The 19176-nt window shown below is 44.5% G+C and overlaps 1 protein-coding gene across 1 annotated transcript; it reads left to right on the top strand.

The window, feature by feature from the left end:
* The first annotated feature begins 4208 nt into the window (after positions 1-4208).
* On the top strand, positions 4209-18073 carry HNRNPU (heterogeneous nuclear ribonucleoprotein U). Its single transcript, XM_077283158.1, has 14 exons — positions 4209-4987; positions 8950-9049; positions 9135-9208; positions 11397-11536; positions 11616-11715; positions 12286-12398; positions 12501-12764; positions 12842-12961; positions 13130-13252; positions 14171-14339; positions 14453-14719; positions 14975-15171; positions 16072-16152; positions 16415-18073. Exons 1-14 carry the CDS (start codon positions 4447-4449, stop codon positions 16466-16468), a joined length of 2343 nt encoding a protein of 780 aa, XP_077139273.1. The 5' UTR covers positions 4209-4446; the 3' UTR covers positions 16469-18073.
* Positions 18074-19176: the final 1103 nt, after the last annotated feature.

Raw genomic sequence — 19176 nt, 5'->3', positions numbered from 1 at the left:
CTAGATGGTGGCCCGATTCTAACACATCGGGTATTCAAGAATATGTGTTTACTTTATTTACGAAGTGTTGTTTAAATCCCTCTGCAATATTGCTGATTGGTCGCGGCCGGCCAGGCGCGAGCGATCAGTGAAGCGTGGTTTAAATCCCGCACCAATTCACGGTCTGACTGCACCTGTCGCTGATTGGTCGCGCCAGCCACCCACTACCAATCGGCGACGCAGGATTTCCGTTCCAGACAAACAGACCGTAGACGATTATATATATATACTAGATGGTGGCTTGATTCTAACGCATTGGGTATTCTAGAATATGGTTGTATGTATGTACGTCGCGCTGTGAGTGGGGGTTAAATTTCACGCCAATATCGCTGATTGGTCGCGGCCGGCCGCATAGTATATAGCACAGCCACGTAGTATATAGCACAGCCATGTAGTATATAGCACAGCGAGGTAGTATATAACACAGCCCATGTAGTATATAGCACAGCCCACGCAGTAGATAGCACAGCCACGTAGTATATAGCAGCCACGTAGTATATCACACAGCCACGTAGTATATAGCACAGCGATGTAGTATATAACACAGCCCACGTAGCACAGCCAACACAGTAGATATAGCAGCCACGTAGTATATTGCCCAGACACGTAGTATATAGCACAGACACGTATTATATTGCACAGCCACGTAGTATATTGCCCAGCCACGTAGTATATAGCAGAGACGTAGTATGTAACACTGCCCATGCAGTATATAACACAGGCCACGTAGTATAGAGCACAGCGATGTAGTATATTGCCCAGCCACGTAATATATACCACAGCCACGTAGTATATAGCACAGCGCACATAGTATATAGCAGAGATGTAGAATATAACACAGCCCACGCAGTATATAACACAGCCCACGCCACGCAGTATCTAACACAGCCCACGTAATATATAGCAATGTGGACACCATATCCCTGTTAAAAAAAAGAATTAAAATAAAAAATAGTTCTATACTCACCCTCCGTCGGCCCCGGATCCAGGCGAGGCGTTTACCGATGCTCCTCGCGACGCTCCGGTCCCAAGAGTGCATTGCAGTCTCGAAAGAGATGATGACGTAGTGGTCTCGCGAGACCGCTATGTCAATATCTCACGAGACCGCAATGCATGGACCGGTTACCGGAGCGTCGCGAGGAGCGGGAAAGGCCTCAGCTGGATCCGGGGGCCGACGGAGGGTGAGTATATAGTGTCAATAGTAAAAAAGTTGGTCACACAGGGTTAATAGCAGCGTTAACGGAGGGCGTTACACCGCGACATAGCGCGGTCCGTTAACGCTGCCATTAACCCAGTGTGAGCGCTGACTGGAGGGGGCACTGACTGCAGGGGAGTAGGGAGCGGCCATTTCACCGCCGGACTGTGCCCGTCGCTGATTGGTCGTGGCCATTTTGCAGCGACCAATCAGCAACTTGGGATTTCCGTGACAGACAGACAGGCAGACAAACAGAATAAAGATACATAGATATACTAAACATCGGGCTTGGTATTATTTATCTATTATCTATCTATTGATATATCTATCTAGCTATCTATAGATATATCTATCGATAGATATATTTATAGATAGATAATAGATACGATAGATAAATATGATAGATCTATCTATTATCTATCTATCTATCGATCTATCTGTTATCTATCATCTGTCTGTGTGTGTAAACATTATTCTTCAATGGAGTATGTAAATGAAGAGGTTATACAAGAAATGACACCACCCTTTTTTTTTGGTATATCTTTATTGAGCTTACAAAAACACACACAAATCCGCATGAAAAAACGCGTAAAAAAACGCATGAAAAAAGCATCAAAAACGCACGAAAAACGCAGGTGACCTGCCAGTGACCTCAGGTGCAGATTTGGTCAGGATTTTACCTGCATAAAATTCTGACTAAATCCTGATGCAATCCTGAACGTGGACACATACCCTTAGGCTCCAGTTACGCCTCTGGATAGAACAAAGAGTGTATCCACAGATTTGGTTAAAGGAGTTATCCGTGACATTTGTTGTTTTTTTTTTTTGCAATGGTGCTTAGTAGGGTTGAGCGAAACGGATCGGTCAATTTCATAAGTCGCCGACTTTCGGCAAAGTCGGGTTTCGTGAAAGTGTGGGATCGGCCATGCAGTCGGCGATCTTCGTGCCAAAGTCGCGTTTCATATGACGGTTTCACCGCCATTTTTCAGCCAATGAAGGAGTGTGGGCAGCGTGATGGCATAGGTCTCGTCTTGCTTTCTGTGGCGTCACGGGGGTGGGGGGTATAATCGCCATCTTACCGTTTTGGATGTAGCGATTTACACTGTCCGAGGAGAGAGAGAGAGATATCTCCCCATTGACTTGCATTGGGTTTTGTGTTTCGGTCGGATCCCCGACTTTTCGCAATAATCGGCCGATTTCACACGATCCGACTTTTGAGAAAGTCGGGTTTCATGAAACCCGACTCCATCCTAAAAAAGTAAAAGTCGCTCAACTCTAGTGCTTAGAACTTACCAGTCTGTTGTGCCCTGTGACATCTCTTCTGGCTTAGGTGGTGATTTTCTCGCTTCCTTTGACTTCACGTCAACCGAGCAGCTCTTTCTCTTCTGCTCTGTCAACGGGTAATCACTCTTGACGTCATCCTGATTAAGAGCCGGCTCCCTACAGATAAGAAGCATGGAACCAGCTGTTAATCAGCATGACATGAGCAGTGACGCCTTGTTGACAGAGCAGAGTGGGAGAGAAGGCACTGCTCTGTCAATGTGACGTCAATGGCAGCAGAATAATTGCTGTCCCGGCGCCTGCACACTGCAGTACTTTGCTCTGCCCTCAACAGGGCAGACAAAGTACGTCTGCGCCGGAGCCGCAGCGTGAAGACAAGAAGAGGACGTCATCGTAAGAAGATGGGAGGCCCCGGATCGGACCGCAGCGGGAACGCCCCCCAGGTGAGTATAATATAACCTCTTTTTCTTATCTTTCAGGATACATCGGGGCTTATCTACAGCATTACAGAATATTATAGATAAGCCCCTGATGCTGGTGGGCTTAGCTCATCGTCAATTTTGGGGGTGACAGGTTCTCTTTAGTCTATGTGCACACGATGCAGATTTGCTGTGGATCCGCAGCGGATTTTTCCGTGCAGAAACACTGCAGATCCGCACTGTGATTTACAGTACAATGTAAATCAAAAAAAGTTGTGCAGATGGTGCAGAAAAAGCAGTGTGGAATTGCTGTGGATTTAAAAGAAGAGCATGTCACTTCTTTTGGGCGGATCTGCAGCGTTTCTGCACCCCTCCATGATAGAAATCCGCAGTGGCAAAAACAGCAGAAAATCTGCACAAAATCGGCGGCAAATCCGCGGCTGCGAATTCTGCCAGGAGGTGCAGATTTTGTGCAGAAAATTCTGCACCTCTTTTCCTACGTGTGCACATAGCCTTAAATATTTTTCTATACTTTCATGACTATGAAAATTGTAAATTCACACTGAAGGCATCAAAACTATGAATTAACACATATGGAATTATATACTTAACAAAAAAGTGTGAAACAACTGAAAATATGTCTTATAGTCTAGGTTCTTCAAAGTAGCCACCTTTTGGTGTGGGGGGGGGGTGTGTGTGTGTGTGTGTGTGTGTGTGTGTGTGTGTGTGTGTGTGTGTGTGTGTGTGTGTGTGTGTGTGTGTGTATTTTGACTAATATTTCCTTTGAAAACGATGGGTACATAACAGAGAACTGCTGTATGTAAAAGCTCATGTTGAAATCACATTGCAATTGGATGTAAATCAGCTGCTAGGTGTGTGAATATCGCATTGTACTCGCATGTCACTCGACTGTTTGTTCAGTCCTGATAGTGGAACTTTTTTTCTCACATATGGGTATGAGCCCTAGTAAAGCAGCACATGGGTTTGGCCTCTGTGTTATGTCCAAGGACCACTGACTAGAGCAGTACTAACTACTGAGACAGCTCGTCACAATTCACATGATTGACCACAGCATGCACAGTCAGCTGTGGAAGAGGACGGTTGTCAGTCCCGCCCTCTTACGGTACGGGCTGTGGGCCGAATGAACACGAGGCGCGCTGACAGACTGATAATGGCGGTGTTGTACAGGTGGACTGCGCATGCTCACTAACGCTGGTTTATTTCGCGCCACATTGCTTCTAATAGGAAGATTGGCTAGGTGGCGCTATAGAGCGTTTTACATTGAATGGAAGGCGGGGCTGGGAGAGCGCGCTGCACTATACCACGCCCTTTACAGGGGCGGAGTCACTAAACCTTCGGCGATTCCCTCATACAGACGCTCATTCTCTTCCACCCCCAGAGGGCAGCGCGCTCCGTCCTTGTTTTCTCCGCCATTTTGAAGGAGTTGCACGCAGGGAGAAAGAGCAGTCTATACAGCCAGTGGCAGAGCAGGACTCCATCACCGCTGCAAATATGAGCTCCCCGGTCAACGTGAAGAAGCTGAAGGTGTCAGAGCTGAAGGAGGAGCTGAAGAAGAGGCGTCTGAGCGATAAGGGCCTGAAGGCCGATCTGATGGAGAGGCTGCAGGCCGCGCTGGACGACGAGAGCGCCTCTGGCGGCGGCACTGTGGGCGGGGGAGTCTCCGGAGAAGGGATGGATGTCGGGGACGAAGCCGAGGCGGGAGTGGGAGAGGAGGAGGAAGACGAGGACGAGGAGGGCATGGAGGTGGGCGGCGAGAACGGCGGAGAGGTGAGCCAGGACGATGGCGCCGAGGAGGAGGAGGAAAACAGTGCCGTCTGCCCGGAGGACGAGAATGGGGACGACCAGGGCTTCCAGGAGGGAGAGGACGATGAGGAGGAGGAGGACGACGACGAGGGCATCCCGGTAGGCCTGGAGGAGGAGGAGCAGGCGGACGAGAACGGCGGCGACAAGAAGGAGGAGGGCGCCCAGCCCAGCGGCCCGCGGCCCCTCATGGCCATCAAGTGCGAGGATGCGGGAGCGTCCGCCCGGGGCGGTGAGTGCGCGGCCGGGATTGTGTGACGTCAGGTCCGGGGGCCGATGTGCGCCCACCTGCTCCGGCCTCAGCCATTCTGCCCCATCTGTGCCTGTGGTGGGGGAGGGGCGCGGCGTACAAAGGCTAGCCGGGGTCTCACCCCATTGTGCAGCCCCCATACACTCCGGCCATCACCCTGTGCCCCGTCTTCTCATTAGGAGGGGTCAGACATCCCTGAAGGGGCTTCTCGCCGAGAACAAAAGGCTGTGGATGGGGCCATCAGAGGGACGCTCGTACTCACTGGCGGTGACGGGACCGCTCGGGCCTAGCAGAGGTTAATGAGCTGCTGTCTTGGGAATCTGTGTCCTCTGGCAGTGGTGAGGGGGATGTCACTATATGTGTGGGCTTTGTCACGGCCCAGATTATAATCCACAGGTCTAGCAGTGCGGACTCATTACTGTAAGATGTGGGGTCCCGCTGGGTGATGTGTGGATTATGTGACGGCCCAGATTATAATCCACGGGTCTAGCAGTGCGGACTCATTACTGTAAGATGTGGGGTCCCGCTGGGTGATGTGTGGATTGTCACGGCCCAGATTATAATCCACAGGTCTAGCAGTGCGGACTCATTACTGTAAGATGTGGGGTCCCGCTGGGTGATGTGTGGATTATGTGACGGCCCAGATTATAATCCACAGGTCTAGCAGTGCGGACTCATTACTGTAAGATGTGGGGTCCCGCTGGGTGATGTGTGGATTGTCACGGCCCAGATTATAATCCACAGGTCTAGCAGTGCGGACTCATTACTGTAAGATGTGGGGTCCCGCTGGGTGATGTGTGGATTATGTGACGGCCCAGATTATAATCCACAGGTCTAGCAGTGCGGACTCATTACTGTAAGATGTGGGGTCCCGCTGGGTGATGTGTGGATTGTCACGGCCCAGATTATAATCCACAGGTCTAGCAGTGCGGACTCATTACTGTAAGATGTGGGGTCCCGCTGGGTGATGTGTGGATTATGTGACGGCCCAGATTATAATCCACAGGTCTAGCAGTGCGGACTCATTACTGTAAGATGTGGGGTCCCGCTGGGTGATGTGTGGATTGTCACGGCCCAGATTATAATCCACAGGTCTAGCAGTGCGGACTCATTACTGTAAGATGTGGGGTCCCGCTGGGTGATGTGTGGATTATGTGACGGCCCAGATTATAATCCACAGGTCTAGCAGTGCGGACTCATTACTGTTAAGATGTGGGGTCCCGCTGGGTGATGTGTGGATTATGTCACGGCCCAGATTATAATCCACAGGTCTAGCAGTGCGGACTCATTACTGTAAAATGTGGGGTCCCGCTGGGTGATGTGTGGATTATGTGACGGCCCAGATTATAATCCACAGGTCTAGCAGTGCGGACTCATTACTGTTAAGATGTGGGGTCCCGCTGGGTGATGTGTGGATTGTCACGGCCCAGATTATAATCCACAGGTCTAGCAGTGCGGACTCATTACTGTAAGATGTGGGGTCCCGCTGGGTGATGTGTGGATTATGTGACGGCCCAGATTATAATCCACAGGTCTAGCAGTGCGGACTCATTACTGTAAGATGTGGGGTCCCGCTGGGTGATGTGTGGATTATGTGACGGCCCAGATTATAATCCACAGGTCTAGCAGTGCGGACTCATTACTGTTAAGATGTGGGGTCCCGCTGGGTGATGTGTGGATTGTCACGGCCCAGATTATAATCCACAGGTCTAGCAGTGCGGACTCATTACTGTAAGATGTGGGGTCCCGCTGGGTGATGTGTGGATTATGTGACGGCCCAGATTATAATCCACAGGTCTAGCAGTGCGGACTCATTACTGTTAAGATGTGGGGTCCCGCTGGGTGATGTGTGGATTGTCACGGCCCAGATTATAATCCACAGGTCTAGCAGTGCGGACTCATTACTGTAAGATGTGGGGTCCCGCTGGGTGATGTGTGGATTATGTCACGGCCCAGATTATAATCCACAGGTCTAGCAGTGTGGACTCATTACTGTAGGATGTGGGGTCCAGCTGGGTGATGTGCGGATTGTCACGGCCCAGATTATAATCCACGGGTCTAGCAGTGCGGACTCATTACTGTAGGATGTGGGGTCCTGCTGGGTGACTGCCCTCCCCTGGAGATGCTGATCCCCCTATCTGGATGTAACAGGGGTGGTCCCCAATGTTACTCGCTGATGGTTGTCAGGATGTGGGAGTCCTGCCCTAATGTCACACACTTTGCTGTATCTTTTTGAAGGATTTACCCACAGGTGACAACACCAATCCGCATGGTAGGTGGTACTGTCTGACCACTAGGGGCCCACCATGAAACACCACTGATCTGATGGGGTCCCACTCTCATAGAATGTATTCAGCGTTGGTCTTACAATCTTGTATATGCTGCTCTTCTGTAGTAAGTGTTGGGACAACTGTTCAGGTATGCCCACTGCTTGACAAACCCCTTTTTAAAGGGGTCTTCCCATGAACAAGATTCATTTTAATCCATAGATCTTGGAATAATAATTTCCATAATTGGATGTGTTGAAATACAATGTCCCTGTGCTGAGATAATCTTATGCATGTGCCCCTGCTGTCTGATCATACCACAGCTCCTGGGCAGGGGAGGACACGAGAGTATACAGACAGGACAGCATGGGATCACAGGCGATTCTTTTTTTTTTTTGAGGTAAAACATTTATTCAGTCCTGTGGAAGTGATGATTATTCCGAGGTCTGTGGATGAAAATGACGTTGTTTGTGGGAAAACCCCTCTAAGCTTTGCCTCACCCCATGTAAAGTAATTATCAGATTCTCCCCTCATGCAGTGGCATTTAGTGGAGATGTTGGCTGTAGGTGTCTGTGCTTGCATAATGTTATGCCACGTGAGCGCTGCAGTCACTAGTGTTTGGGCATCTTGTGTGAGAGCTGCATCCATACCGATAGTACTTGTATGGTGTAAGTGTTCTATCTGTTAGCCAGCACTTAAAGGAAATGTCAGTACGATGAACCCTCCTAAGCAGTGTATATAGGCATATACGGTACATCACTGGAAGTTGAATAACGTGATACCTTGGTATCTAGTATTTTATTCCAGAGAAACCCACCTTTTCTTATGTGCAAATGAAGTGTTTATAGATCTGTGGGCCAGATACTGATATGAGAATCTGCCTTCAGAGATATTATAAATGAAAGCAGGCGTTGCCAGTGTCCGCTATGTACGGTAGATCAGGAGAGCAGACTTTACATATTTCACGCTGGTAAAGCCCCCTTCATTTATAATAAGCTCTGGAGGCAGATCGGTGTCCGTCCTATAGATAGTAACAGCTCACTTACATATAAGAAAAATGTGGATTTCTCTGGAATAAGACATCAGATATCAAGGTATCATTTTATTCAGCTTCCTACGACTTGTGTGCCCATATAGACAGAGGATGGTTGGTCCTACTGACGCTAACATCGGACATTTGTTACAGATCTTGAACAAACAATGTATTAAAAGGGTTTTCTGCCCCCCCAAAAAAAACTTGCCTGTTGCTTGGAATATTAAGAAAGTTATACTCTCCTACTTATGGGGGTCCAGCGCAGGTCGCTTAGTCTGTATACACTGAAAGGACGTAATCGCTGTTCTAGGTGGCGTCAAGATGCTGTGACCTATGATTGTCTGCCATCGTCAGATAACTTCAGCTTCCTTTAATATTTGATGTACAAAGCCTTGTAAAATTGTAATTTTTCCCGACCATCCCTATTAACAAACCAGCCTTGTACTATCTTACATATGAACTTGCACTTTAATTATGTCTGAAGCTCATTTACACCAACTGGGAAATATGGGTACATTGATCACTGCACCAACTTAAATTGTCAATTATACAATGTCTATCAGCGAACAGTCAGAACAAATGGTGTAGAGTCAGGGGAATAAAGCTTCCAATGTGTCTTTTTTTTTTTTTTTTTTTCCCCCTAGAAGGCAAAGATCAAAAGGATAAGAAACGGGGAGTCAAAAGGCCACGTGAGGATCATGGCCGGGGCTACTTTGAATACATAGAAGAAAACAAATACAGCAGGTTTGTAGACTACATTCATCTAATGGGATACTTTCTATCTCCATACAACCAATGGTTTTATAACTAATGATGCAAAATTCTGTAGGTCTAAGTCCCCACAACCACCAGTAGAAGAGGAAGATGAAAAACTGGATGAAACAAATGTTCTTCTTGACACCTGTAAGTAGCAACGTCCATTTCAAAATCGGTATGTGGGCAATTAGTTGGGTTAAGACTTGTTAGGCGCTTGCAGGTTGTGAAGCTGCATTTCCCAAATCCAGTCCTAACAGATCTGGGTTTCAGGATTATCTTGGTATTGTACAGGTCATAGAAATACTATCAAGGCATCAGAAATTGCCACAGATTTTCACCTGTGCAATATGAAGGGAATCCTGAAAACATGATCTGCTGGGGGCTGCAAGGGACTGGATTTGGAAACGCTGGCATAGAATCTGCTTGTCGTGTGCTCTCCTTGCCTAGGTAACTAGCCACTTCTACATAGTGGTCAGTAATACAAACTATGAGCTGTGCACTATGCCTCTGTTCTTGACAATGGAGACTATTTTTATTAAGCTTTAAATGTGCTTGCATTTTACATGCAGTTTTGCTATTTTACCCACTTATTTTGAAACAACCCATTTTAAACCTGGTTTTGATGCAGCTTGTATGTCCAGGAATTGTTTTCAAGATCTGCAACTTGTAATCCACTGTTTTTCTGTGGGATTCCTCTGTCTTCTGACAGTACTATAGGGGATGGAACATTGTTTCACCCAACCTTGTGCCTTCCATTATCCAGTGGCTTGCTTACACTGAACTAAAAGTTTGCTTCATTGTCATGGGCTTCAGGAGCAGACACAGACAATCCACAATCTTCTGAAATCCCTTAGAGTCTCTGCTGCTAAAGACTGATTACATTGAAAGAGAACCTGTCAGGTCCCCATGCCCTCCAATCCATCAGCATTCAGCTATGTTGTTATTAAACTCCCTCCCTAACTGTAGCTAGCCCTGTATAACATAATTCCTTTATATGCTTTAAAAAAGCTTTCATAACCTCCACTTTTCCCCATGCTAAGGAGCTTTGACTAGTCAGTGGGGCATTAGTGTCCCCAGGTTAGGCTAAGTTCACATTAGCGTTTGGGGGCTTTGCGGAGGGCTGCATACTTCCTCCTTTAAGCCCCGCCTACTTCTGCATGCATCCTGTGTAGCCATCTATAACATTGGCTATGCAGGATATGCGGATGCGTTGATTTGACGTGCCCGCCGTCTGCACAAAACGCAACTTGTTGCGTTCCCATGCGGTCGGCGGGCACGTCAAAACAAAGCATCCGCATATCCTGCATACCCAATGTTATAGATGGCTACGCAGGACGCATGCAGAAGTAGGTGTAGTTTAACGGAGGAAGTACGCAGCCCTTCGCAAAGCCCCCAAATGCTAATGTGAACTTGGCCTTAGTCAGCCCTCTTTCCATGTTATAACACCTCTGTGGGTGTGGTAACATTTGCACGAGCCAGCCTTATCGCCAGCTCGTTCCTACTGCATCTCTGAAGCCGGGTGTATGCTTCCTGGCTTCAGAGATGCACACTGCATTTCCTGAAGTTTAGAAGATGGCTTCTGGTCATACACAGTGCTTGTCTCTGAAGCTGGGAAGAGTACACCCGGCTTCAGAGATGCAGTGATGCTGCTGGAATGACTGGCACGCGTGCACAGATTTGCAGGGGCTGGTGATGTGGGCGGCTTGTGCAAATTGTCATGCCCACAGGGGTGTGATAACATGGAAAGAGGGCTGACTAATCTGGGGGACTATCGCCCCATCGACTACTCAAAGCCCTCATTGGCATAGGGAAAGCCGAGGCTATAAATGCTTTTTTAAAGCCTTTATTTAACTCCGTTGTTATACAGGACTGGTTATGGTTAGGGAGGGAGTTTGATCACACATAGTTGAATGCTGATGGATTGGAGGGCATGGGGATCTGACAGGTTCCATTTAACATGCAGTGAGCAGCAAGTTGGGCAGAGGGGAGTAGACTAGTGGTTGGGTGGATGGACATGCCGAAGTTACATTTGAAGCTGAGCCAGCTGCAAACTGCTTATTGGGTGTCTAAATGAAGAATGCATAGTTACGGTACTTTGACATGCAAATTTAAAGTAACATGGAAGTAAGTAATTGTCCTTATGACAAGGGCCTCTTAGGGCTTCTTCTGATTAACAGATGATGCAGTACATGTTCATCCACAACCTGCCTGTTATAGTGCAAGGGTGTCAGACCCGGAATGACTGGCCAAGGACCCAATATGTTATCAATTTCTTTAGCACATGTATATACCTACTACTTCAGCCTTGTGTAATTTTTATTTATTTTTTTACTAGATAACTGTGATCTTCACTTCAAGATTTCACGAGATCGTTTAAGTGCCACTTCTCTTACAATGGAGAGTTTTGCTTTCCTGTGGGCTGGTGGCAGAGCCTCTTATGGTGTCTCAAGCGGCAAAGTCTGCTTTGAGATGAAGGTAAGTTATGGATAAGTCATATAAATCAGTTTATTTTTTGGCCTCTGTGCTAAATGGTTTTTTTTTTTTTTCCCCTCAGGTGACAGAAAAGGTTCCTGTGAAACATCTGTACTCCAAGGATATTGATGTACATGAGGTGCGCATTGGTTGGTCCTTGAACTCCTGTGGATTTATGCTAGGTATGTTAAAATGTCAAATCTGAAGTTTTTCAGGGTTTTCTATAAATGATGCGTAATCCCTGTAAAATGCAACTTAAACTTTCTAATATACTTCATATTAATACAAATTTGTGAGTGATTGAAAACACCTAGTTGGAGGCAGCAGTCCGGTGTACACTTAGTCCTGCTATGAAGTGTTTATAATGGTCCCCAGGCCTGCGGCACGTAACAAGTGGTACTGCTAATGGGCTCGGGATGGTGTGCCTACACTGCTCAGCTAACAGCAGGAGTAGGTGGATACTGGTCTGCTGCCTGTGCATGTGAAGTGTTCTGTCACTGTAAGCAAACCAAAGGGCCGGAAACCCTTTTTAAAAGGAAACGTATTGTCTTTAATTCTGCACGTTCATCTTCAAATCTGTTTGACTTAATAATCAGAGAGGAGTGGCTTTTTTTTATTTACTCAAATGAAAAGTATAGGAATATTGGTGACTGATTAACTGACCATATATTACTCTGCATCAGAAAGTTTTATCTATTGCTGATTTGTCTGTCTTGTCATTTGTCCTAAATTGATTTATATAACTTCCATAGGTGAAGAAGACGACTCCTATGGCTATTCACTAAAAGGATCCAAGTCTTGCAATGCGGTGACTGAAGAGTACGGTGAGAAGTATGATGAGAATGATGTCATCGCCTGTATGGCGGTAAGTTTCTTTGCCCTTTTGTATCAAGATCGGATATGCATACTTTTATCATTCAGGATGTATAGATTCTTACGCGTTTTATATTCTACTTTTGTTTTGTAGAATTTTGAAGGTGAAGAAATTGAGCTTTCATTTGCGAAAAATGGGCAGGACCTAGGAGTGGCTTTTAAAGTGGATAAAGATATGCTATCCGAGAGACCGCTTTTCCCACATGTCCTTTGTCACAATTGTGCTGTTGAGTTTAACTTCGGCCAGCAAGCTGAACCATTTTTCCCCGTTCCTGAAGGTTTTACATTTATTCAGAATGTCTCCCTTGATGATCGGATGAGAGGTCCTGTAGGGCCTGAGCAAAAGAAGGATTGTGAGGTGCGAACGTCACCTGTATTTCTCATTCATTGGCCCTCTACAATGCAGTTCTCCTCTTACTGTTTTTCTATTCTTAGGTTATCATGGTGATTGGTTTGCCAGGAGCTGGTAAAACCACTTGGGCCAATAAACACGTTTCTGAGAATCCTGGAAAATACAATGTCCTTGGAACAAACAATATTATGGAAAGAATGATGGTAAGATTCATGTGCTTCACTCGCTTCTATTTCATTAAGTGGTGTACAACTTAATGAATTAGGAGCATCTGACTCCAACATGCCCTCATTAAGACCAGCGAGAAAATTGAGTCTTTATGAATCTGGGCAATCACCTGCAGTATAAACATACTTTTTTTTCTCTCTCAGGTTGGTAATAAAAAGATGACTGACACAGGAAAACTAAATGCTTTGCTGCAGAGGGCCCCACAATGCCTTAGCAAGTTCATTGAAATTGCTGCTCGGAAGAAGAGGAACTTTATTCTAGATCAAGTAAGATTTCATAAAATCGCTCTATTATAACACAAAGATGACAGCGTGGTGTCTACATCTGCTGAGCCATAGCAAAGCGTGTCCGAGTATCTGATGGTCCCAGCCCAATCTTTTATTTCATGTACTGCTTCACACATGAATTGCTGCCTATACATCTATACTTTGCACCCATGCCTGTGTGCATTTCTGTGGGTTAAGTAGTAATAATTGACCAATCTTACCTGTCATGGTCTTTATTGGGTAATTGTGGCTAGAGTTTATAAAATCTAATAACTTAATCAGATATGTTGTATTTGATCGGCTTTCCTAAGAGCCTGATCTCTTTACAGACATACAGCAGATGGTCACTGAAGACTGCTGGTTATAGTGGCACAAGTAGCATCTACAGCAGGGCTGCAGCATAATGGTGATCTTTACCTGGCTAATCTGGCATGCGATGTGATCAATCCTATTACTGTCACACAAACATTTAGGCTACGTTCACATTTGCGTTTTGCGCCGCATGCGTCCTTTTTTTTAATTGATTTTGGACGCAGCAAAAATGCAACTTGCTGCGTCCTCTGCGCCCGGACGCTTGCGCCGCAGGGACGCATGCGGCGCAAAACGCAAGTGCGACGCATGTCCATGCGCCCCCATGTTAAATATAGGGACGCATGCGGCGACGCTGCGGCGCAGACCGCAAATGTGAACGTAGCCTTACTGTTTCTATTGCCTAATTTGATTTTGCATTCTACATAGCTTGAACTTTTAGGCCTTCACATGGTGTTTTGACTGAAAGATTGTAACTGGTTTTGCTACTTTTTCTTTATTCTACCTTCCCCCTGATTGGGAGGGCATAGAGGAATGTCACCCACCCACCCTAAAAAAAAAAAAAAAAAAAAAAAAAGTTGGCTAAATGTATTATTTCTATTGTTATAGACAAATGTATCTTCTGCAGCCCAGAGGAGAAAAATGTGCCTGTTTGCTGGATTTCAGCGTAAGGCTGTTGTTGTGTGTCCAAGTGATGAGATTTATAAAGAGAGAACGCAAAAGAAAGCTGAGGTTGAAGGAAAGGACCTTCCTGAGCACGCTGTGCTGAAAATGAAAGGTAGTAATCCTTCTCTTCTTTTTGTTTTGTTTTACATGGTGAGACTATCTACTGATGCCTGTAATGTTCCTCTCATGGTGAAAATGCATTCCGAATTTTGGCCTATCTTACAGGGAATTATACACTACCAGAATCCAGTGAGTGCTTTGATGAAATTGTTTATGTGGAACTGCAAAAAGAAGAAGCGGAGAAACTTATAGAGCAGTATAAAGAGGAGAGCAAAAAATCTCTTCCACCTGAAAAGAAGCAAAATGTGGGAGCTAAAAAAGTGAACAAGAACAAAAACAAGTCCAGAGGTGGAGTGGGGCATGGTCATGGTGGACATAGAGGCCGTGGAGGTGGAGGCTATAATATGCGTGGAGGAAACTACCGTGGTGGAGGTATGTAAAAATTCTTGTCTACTCGTTCCATAGAGTAAGTCAAGATAGTCACTCCATAGCCATCTGTGGAATATAGAAACAAAACTATAACTCAGAAAACAAGGCAAAACTTTTAAGAAAAGGTTATATAAAAAAGAAAAAAAGTGGCGCAACTTCTGAGTAACTAATTGATTTTTTTTAATTTTTTTTTTCCCTGAAATTCAAACCCTCTTTAATGTCAATGTAAAAAATATATTTATTTATTTATTTTAATAGCTCCAGTGAATCGTGGCGGATATAACAGGAGGGGTAATATGTCACAGCGCGGAGGCGGTGGTGGAGGTGGAGGAGCAGTTGGCTATCCATATCCTCGTGCACCTGTCTATCATAACAGGGGTGGTTACAATAACCGTGGGAATTATGGCCGTGGAGGTGGTGGTGGTTCTATGCCCAGCCGTGGAAACTACAATCAGGTAAAACGTCATGGGTATTTTTTTATTTGTTTGACATCCATTAAAAATTAGTATCAGGATCATCCCCTTTACAAATGCTTATTTTAGCTTTATATCATAAAGCCATAGTTCATATAGATTAAACTACATTAATCCAGATGACTTTGAGCCTACCTTCTGAGTTGATGTGTAGCAGTTTTCTTAACCACTTGAAATCATTCTCTTCCATTATATAAATGATCTAAATTGCCTTCCTGTGATCTACTGAACGATTCATGCATATATACTTCTCTAGGGCCATCTTTCAGAAAGTGAACTTGCGCTATACAGTGCAACTAATGTAATCTTCTCACCTCATGTAGAATTTATAAAAGGTGGTAGAAGCTAAAAATACTGTGGTTTTTTTTTCGGATTATAAGGTGCACCCAAGATTTATACAGTTGAAAATGGGAATATTTCCTACTACCCAAAACTTCCCTGGTGGTGTACAGTGTAGTAGAGGTCAATATTCGTCATTTTAATTTACTAGGATAGAATATGGAGGTAATTGTCTCTCTGCGGCTTGTGCATTTTACACATAACTTTGCAGCATGCACATTATGTACGGTCTGCAGCGCACACATGTACAACACTGCTGAACGCGCCCAGCGCTGCTTTATTTTGAAGATCTTTCCTGGCATGTTATTGATCTAGTGACCTGACAGCTCCTCTGGCTGCTCAGTATCTGCAGTATCCTTGTAGCTTTTTCTCCTGTCCTGCACTGATGGTCTTGTAGGAGGAGAGCTGGTCCCACTTTTTTTTTTTTTTTTTTTTTTCTTGCTAAAGTTTCTTTATAGTCCAAAAACTTTTTCCCTCTAGATATTTAAATGTCTAATTGCATCTAACTTGATTTTTAATGCCTGACTTCTGTTACATCTGCAGAACTTCAGAGGACGTGGAAACAACCGTGGCTTCAAAAACCATTCTCAGGGTTACAACCAGTGGCAGCAGCCGCAGCAGGGCGTAAGTATTGTCTGCGCAAACCTAAGAGTCCCCAACAGTGACTTGTTACAGGCTCAACCAAGGATGCACCTGACTCTAGATTTAGCGGATATTCCACCTTACTGCAGGATACATTAAAGGATCTTTTAGTATCTAGTCACAATTAGGCTCCTAGTTAAATGAGTTGAAATTCAAATGTTACACATAACCAAGCAGTTCTTGTTGGCATCTAAGCTTACAAGCTTGTTAACATGTTAATATTTACCCCTTTTTCTAATTGCAGCAATACTGGGGTCAAAAGCCATGGAGCCAGCAGTACCACCAAGGATATTATTGAATACCCAAATAAAAATGAACTGATACACATTTCTCTTCAAAACCTTCACAAGAAGTCGACTGTTTTCTTTAGGCTAACATTAAAACAAAACAAACATTCCACAAGAGGAAGTGCCTGCGGGTTCTTTACTGCTTTTGGTTCATTTTAGTTGCTTTTTTGGGTTGAGTTTTATTTTTGTACATTTTTATTGCAGTTTTAAAGTGATTGATAAGAACCTCAGCATTGTGCACGTTAAGAGAATGTGTCAGTATTTCAGGGTTTTACATTTTATCTGTACATTTATTTTTTCTCTTTTTTTACCATATAAAAAGTAATGAGATTGCTTTGTAACTGGCGTTTTTTATTAAGCAAAAATGACTCCATTGAGCACTAGGAAAGGAAGTGAAGTCAGGTTTAGCTGTCAAACATTAACGTAAAGGTTTTAGGCCCGTTTAGTGGTCCCTTGGTGACCCTGCAATTACTATATATCACGTTAGTTCAGGGAGTGAACATCATGATCTGTGAGGGCATGCAGGCTGTTTGACAAGTAAACAGTATAATCTTAGAAAATTAAACATTAAAAGATTGCAAGCAAGTTGGTGAGGTTGGAGTGTATGTCAATAGCTCTTACATTTTCTGCTTTACCTGTGGAAACCGCATAGACTTTAACTTGTGAAGGTTTAAAACTGTGTTTGCCATTTGTTAAATTTTGATTCTTCAAAGAAAAGGCGAATCTGCCTGTTTCTTATTAAACTAAACTTGTAAATCTAGTTGTGTGGGATCTGTATGAAGTTAGCCGTGTTTGTATCTCCACCTCCTCTTCCCTTGCAGTTCTTATTTGCCTAGTATGCTTGTAGTTGCACCATCATTGTAAACTAATGATATTGTGAGTTATATTACTATAGCATTTTTTTGGGGAAAAATGTCAGTTCTTTCCATTTTGCCTGCTAACCTCTAACGAGGTTGAGCTGGAATCCATCCATAGAACACTTGCAATAAATAAAAGTGAATTACACTCTTGTGTTTGGGATTATCACCAACTTCTGAGAAACCTAATCCCTGCCCCATACAACTGCCATGTCTGTGATATGCTTAGACTTGACTGCAATTAAAGAGATGGAAGGAATGTGCTGATCTCCACACTCTCTCCACTATAACCTAGTGGATTGGGATGCCGTCCATTTTACAGCAGTTGGCCTTGATCCATATGCACATCTCAAAGGCCATGGCATGGCAGTCGCCTCAGATAACACCAGCTGCTTTATGCTCCCCAAGACCTGTGCAAAGCAGTTCTGCGGTGTCCCAACCCTGCGATGAGAAGCATGGTATAAAGTATACCGTTACATGGACAGATTTTCACCTATGTCCCAGCTGAATGGTGCAAAATACTGTGGAGCAACTGACGTTCTGTGGCTTAATGCCCGTAAGGTAAAGTTTGTCAAGCCTGACTCCCGTCTTTTAACTTTGGATGGGAGCTTCTCCAATGAACTGACTTTGTAAATAAATACATGCTTGATTTACTATTCTAATTAAAAAGTTTCTGGTAAGTTGTATAACTCCGTTAATCCCTTTTACACAAAGGGATTGTCCCCCTTTTAGTCTGAAATAAAGTACTCCTATAATTTCTCTGGTGCCTTGTTAATTTCCTGTGTGATCATTTTAAGAAAATGGCAACGTTTACAAATGTGTGATCATGGTTCTGAATGTAAACTTTGTATAACCATATCAGGGTCTGGTGTAAAGATTCAGAAGTGTTGGCTTACATAATTAGGTTTGTAATTTGCCTTTGATTGAAATAAGACTGAAGAATAAAAGCAGTAAGCAACCACTATAGGCAGGGCAAAAGCAGAAAATGCAATTTGTGGCAGCCTCTTCCAGAATGGTGGGCTTTGCCTGAAGAACTGCTCAAGAGAAGTATAACCTAACTTTAGACAGTCTGCTGGCATGTCACGCTGTACACACTGCTAGGAAGCAGATCGGCAAAAGGCAGTGTCTAGGGGCTGCATTGTTATATTGCGCTCCAATGGATTCAATGGTTTTCTGTTTGAAGTATTGCTTCCAATCCCATTGGCAGTACTGCGTTTATGCTTGGGAAAGCTATATTTGTGGAGGTCTGCACAATTTGAATTATTTTTGTTTTGCAGACCATGTTCCCCATCCCCTTGCTATAAATGTGAAACCAGGCTATCGGGGCTTCTGTTTCTCTCATTGATGTCACGCTTTACTTTATATGCTGTAGTGCGAACATTAGGATGCCTAGTATTAGCGTGGCATAGGTCATACCGACAGCTAGTAAATCTGCATGTTTTTACACTTAGAGGTACTCGAGCTGTTTTTTTTTTTTTTTTTTTTTTAATAGATGTGTGAATATTTTGTTTTTGTGTCTTTCAGAAATCCTGTGCATGAATTCACTGTCAAATGTGAGTAACTTCCTACCAGACTTTTATATGCACAGTATATTTACTTTTTCTTTAAAGATGCAATCCTATTAATTTTATTTGCTAATTCTGTGTAAACGTATGCAGTAAATGCAATCAAATACTTACTGAATGCAGTCTTCCCCAGTTTCCAGCACCCCTGTGGTCATTTTCACACTAGTGACTGCCATTCTGACCAGCCAGCTCACACTGGGTTCTGCATGAGCCAGGAGTCACTTTTACTGTAAAGGCCCCGTCTCACATAGCGAGATCGCTAGCGAGATCGCTGCTGAGTCACAAGTTTTGTGACGC

Source organism: Ranitomeya variabilis, chromosome 2 (genome assembly GCF_051348905.1).
Source record: "Ranitomeya variabilis isolate aRanVar5 chromosome 2, aRanVar5.hap1, whole genome shotgun sequence".
Classification (NCBI taxonomy): domain Eukaryota; kingdom Metazoa; phylum Chordata; class Amphibia; order Anura; family Dendrobatidae; genus Ranitomeya; species Ranitomeya variabilis.
Note: the sequence above shows the minus strand (reverse complement) of the source record. Positions and strands in the feature narration are given on the sequence as shown.

What these genes read in the sequence shown, in the direction of transcription:
- HNRNPU (XM_077283158.1), top strand. Translation starts at nt 4,447, where the DNA reads ATGAGCTCCCCGGTCAACGTGAAGAAGCTGAAGGTGTCAGAGCTGAAG. An exon ending in GGGAGCGTCCGCCCGGGGCG is followed by an intron (nt 4,988 to 8,949) that starts GTGAGTGCGCGG and finishes TTTTCCCCCTAG; the next exon opens with AAGGCAAAGATCAAAAGGAT. An exon ending in CTCCTGTGGATTTATGCTAG is followed by an intron (nt 11,716 to 12,285) that starts GTATGTTAAAAT and finishes TAACTTCCATAG; the next exon opens with GTGAAGAAGACGACTCCTAT.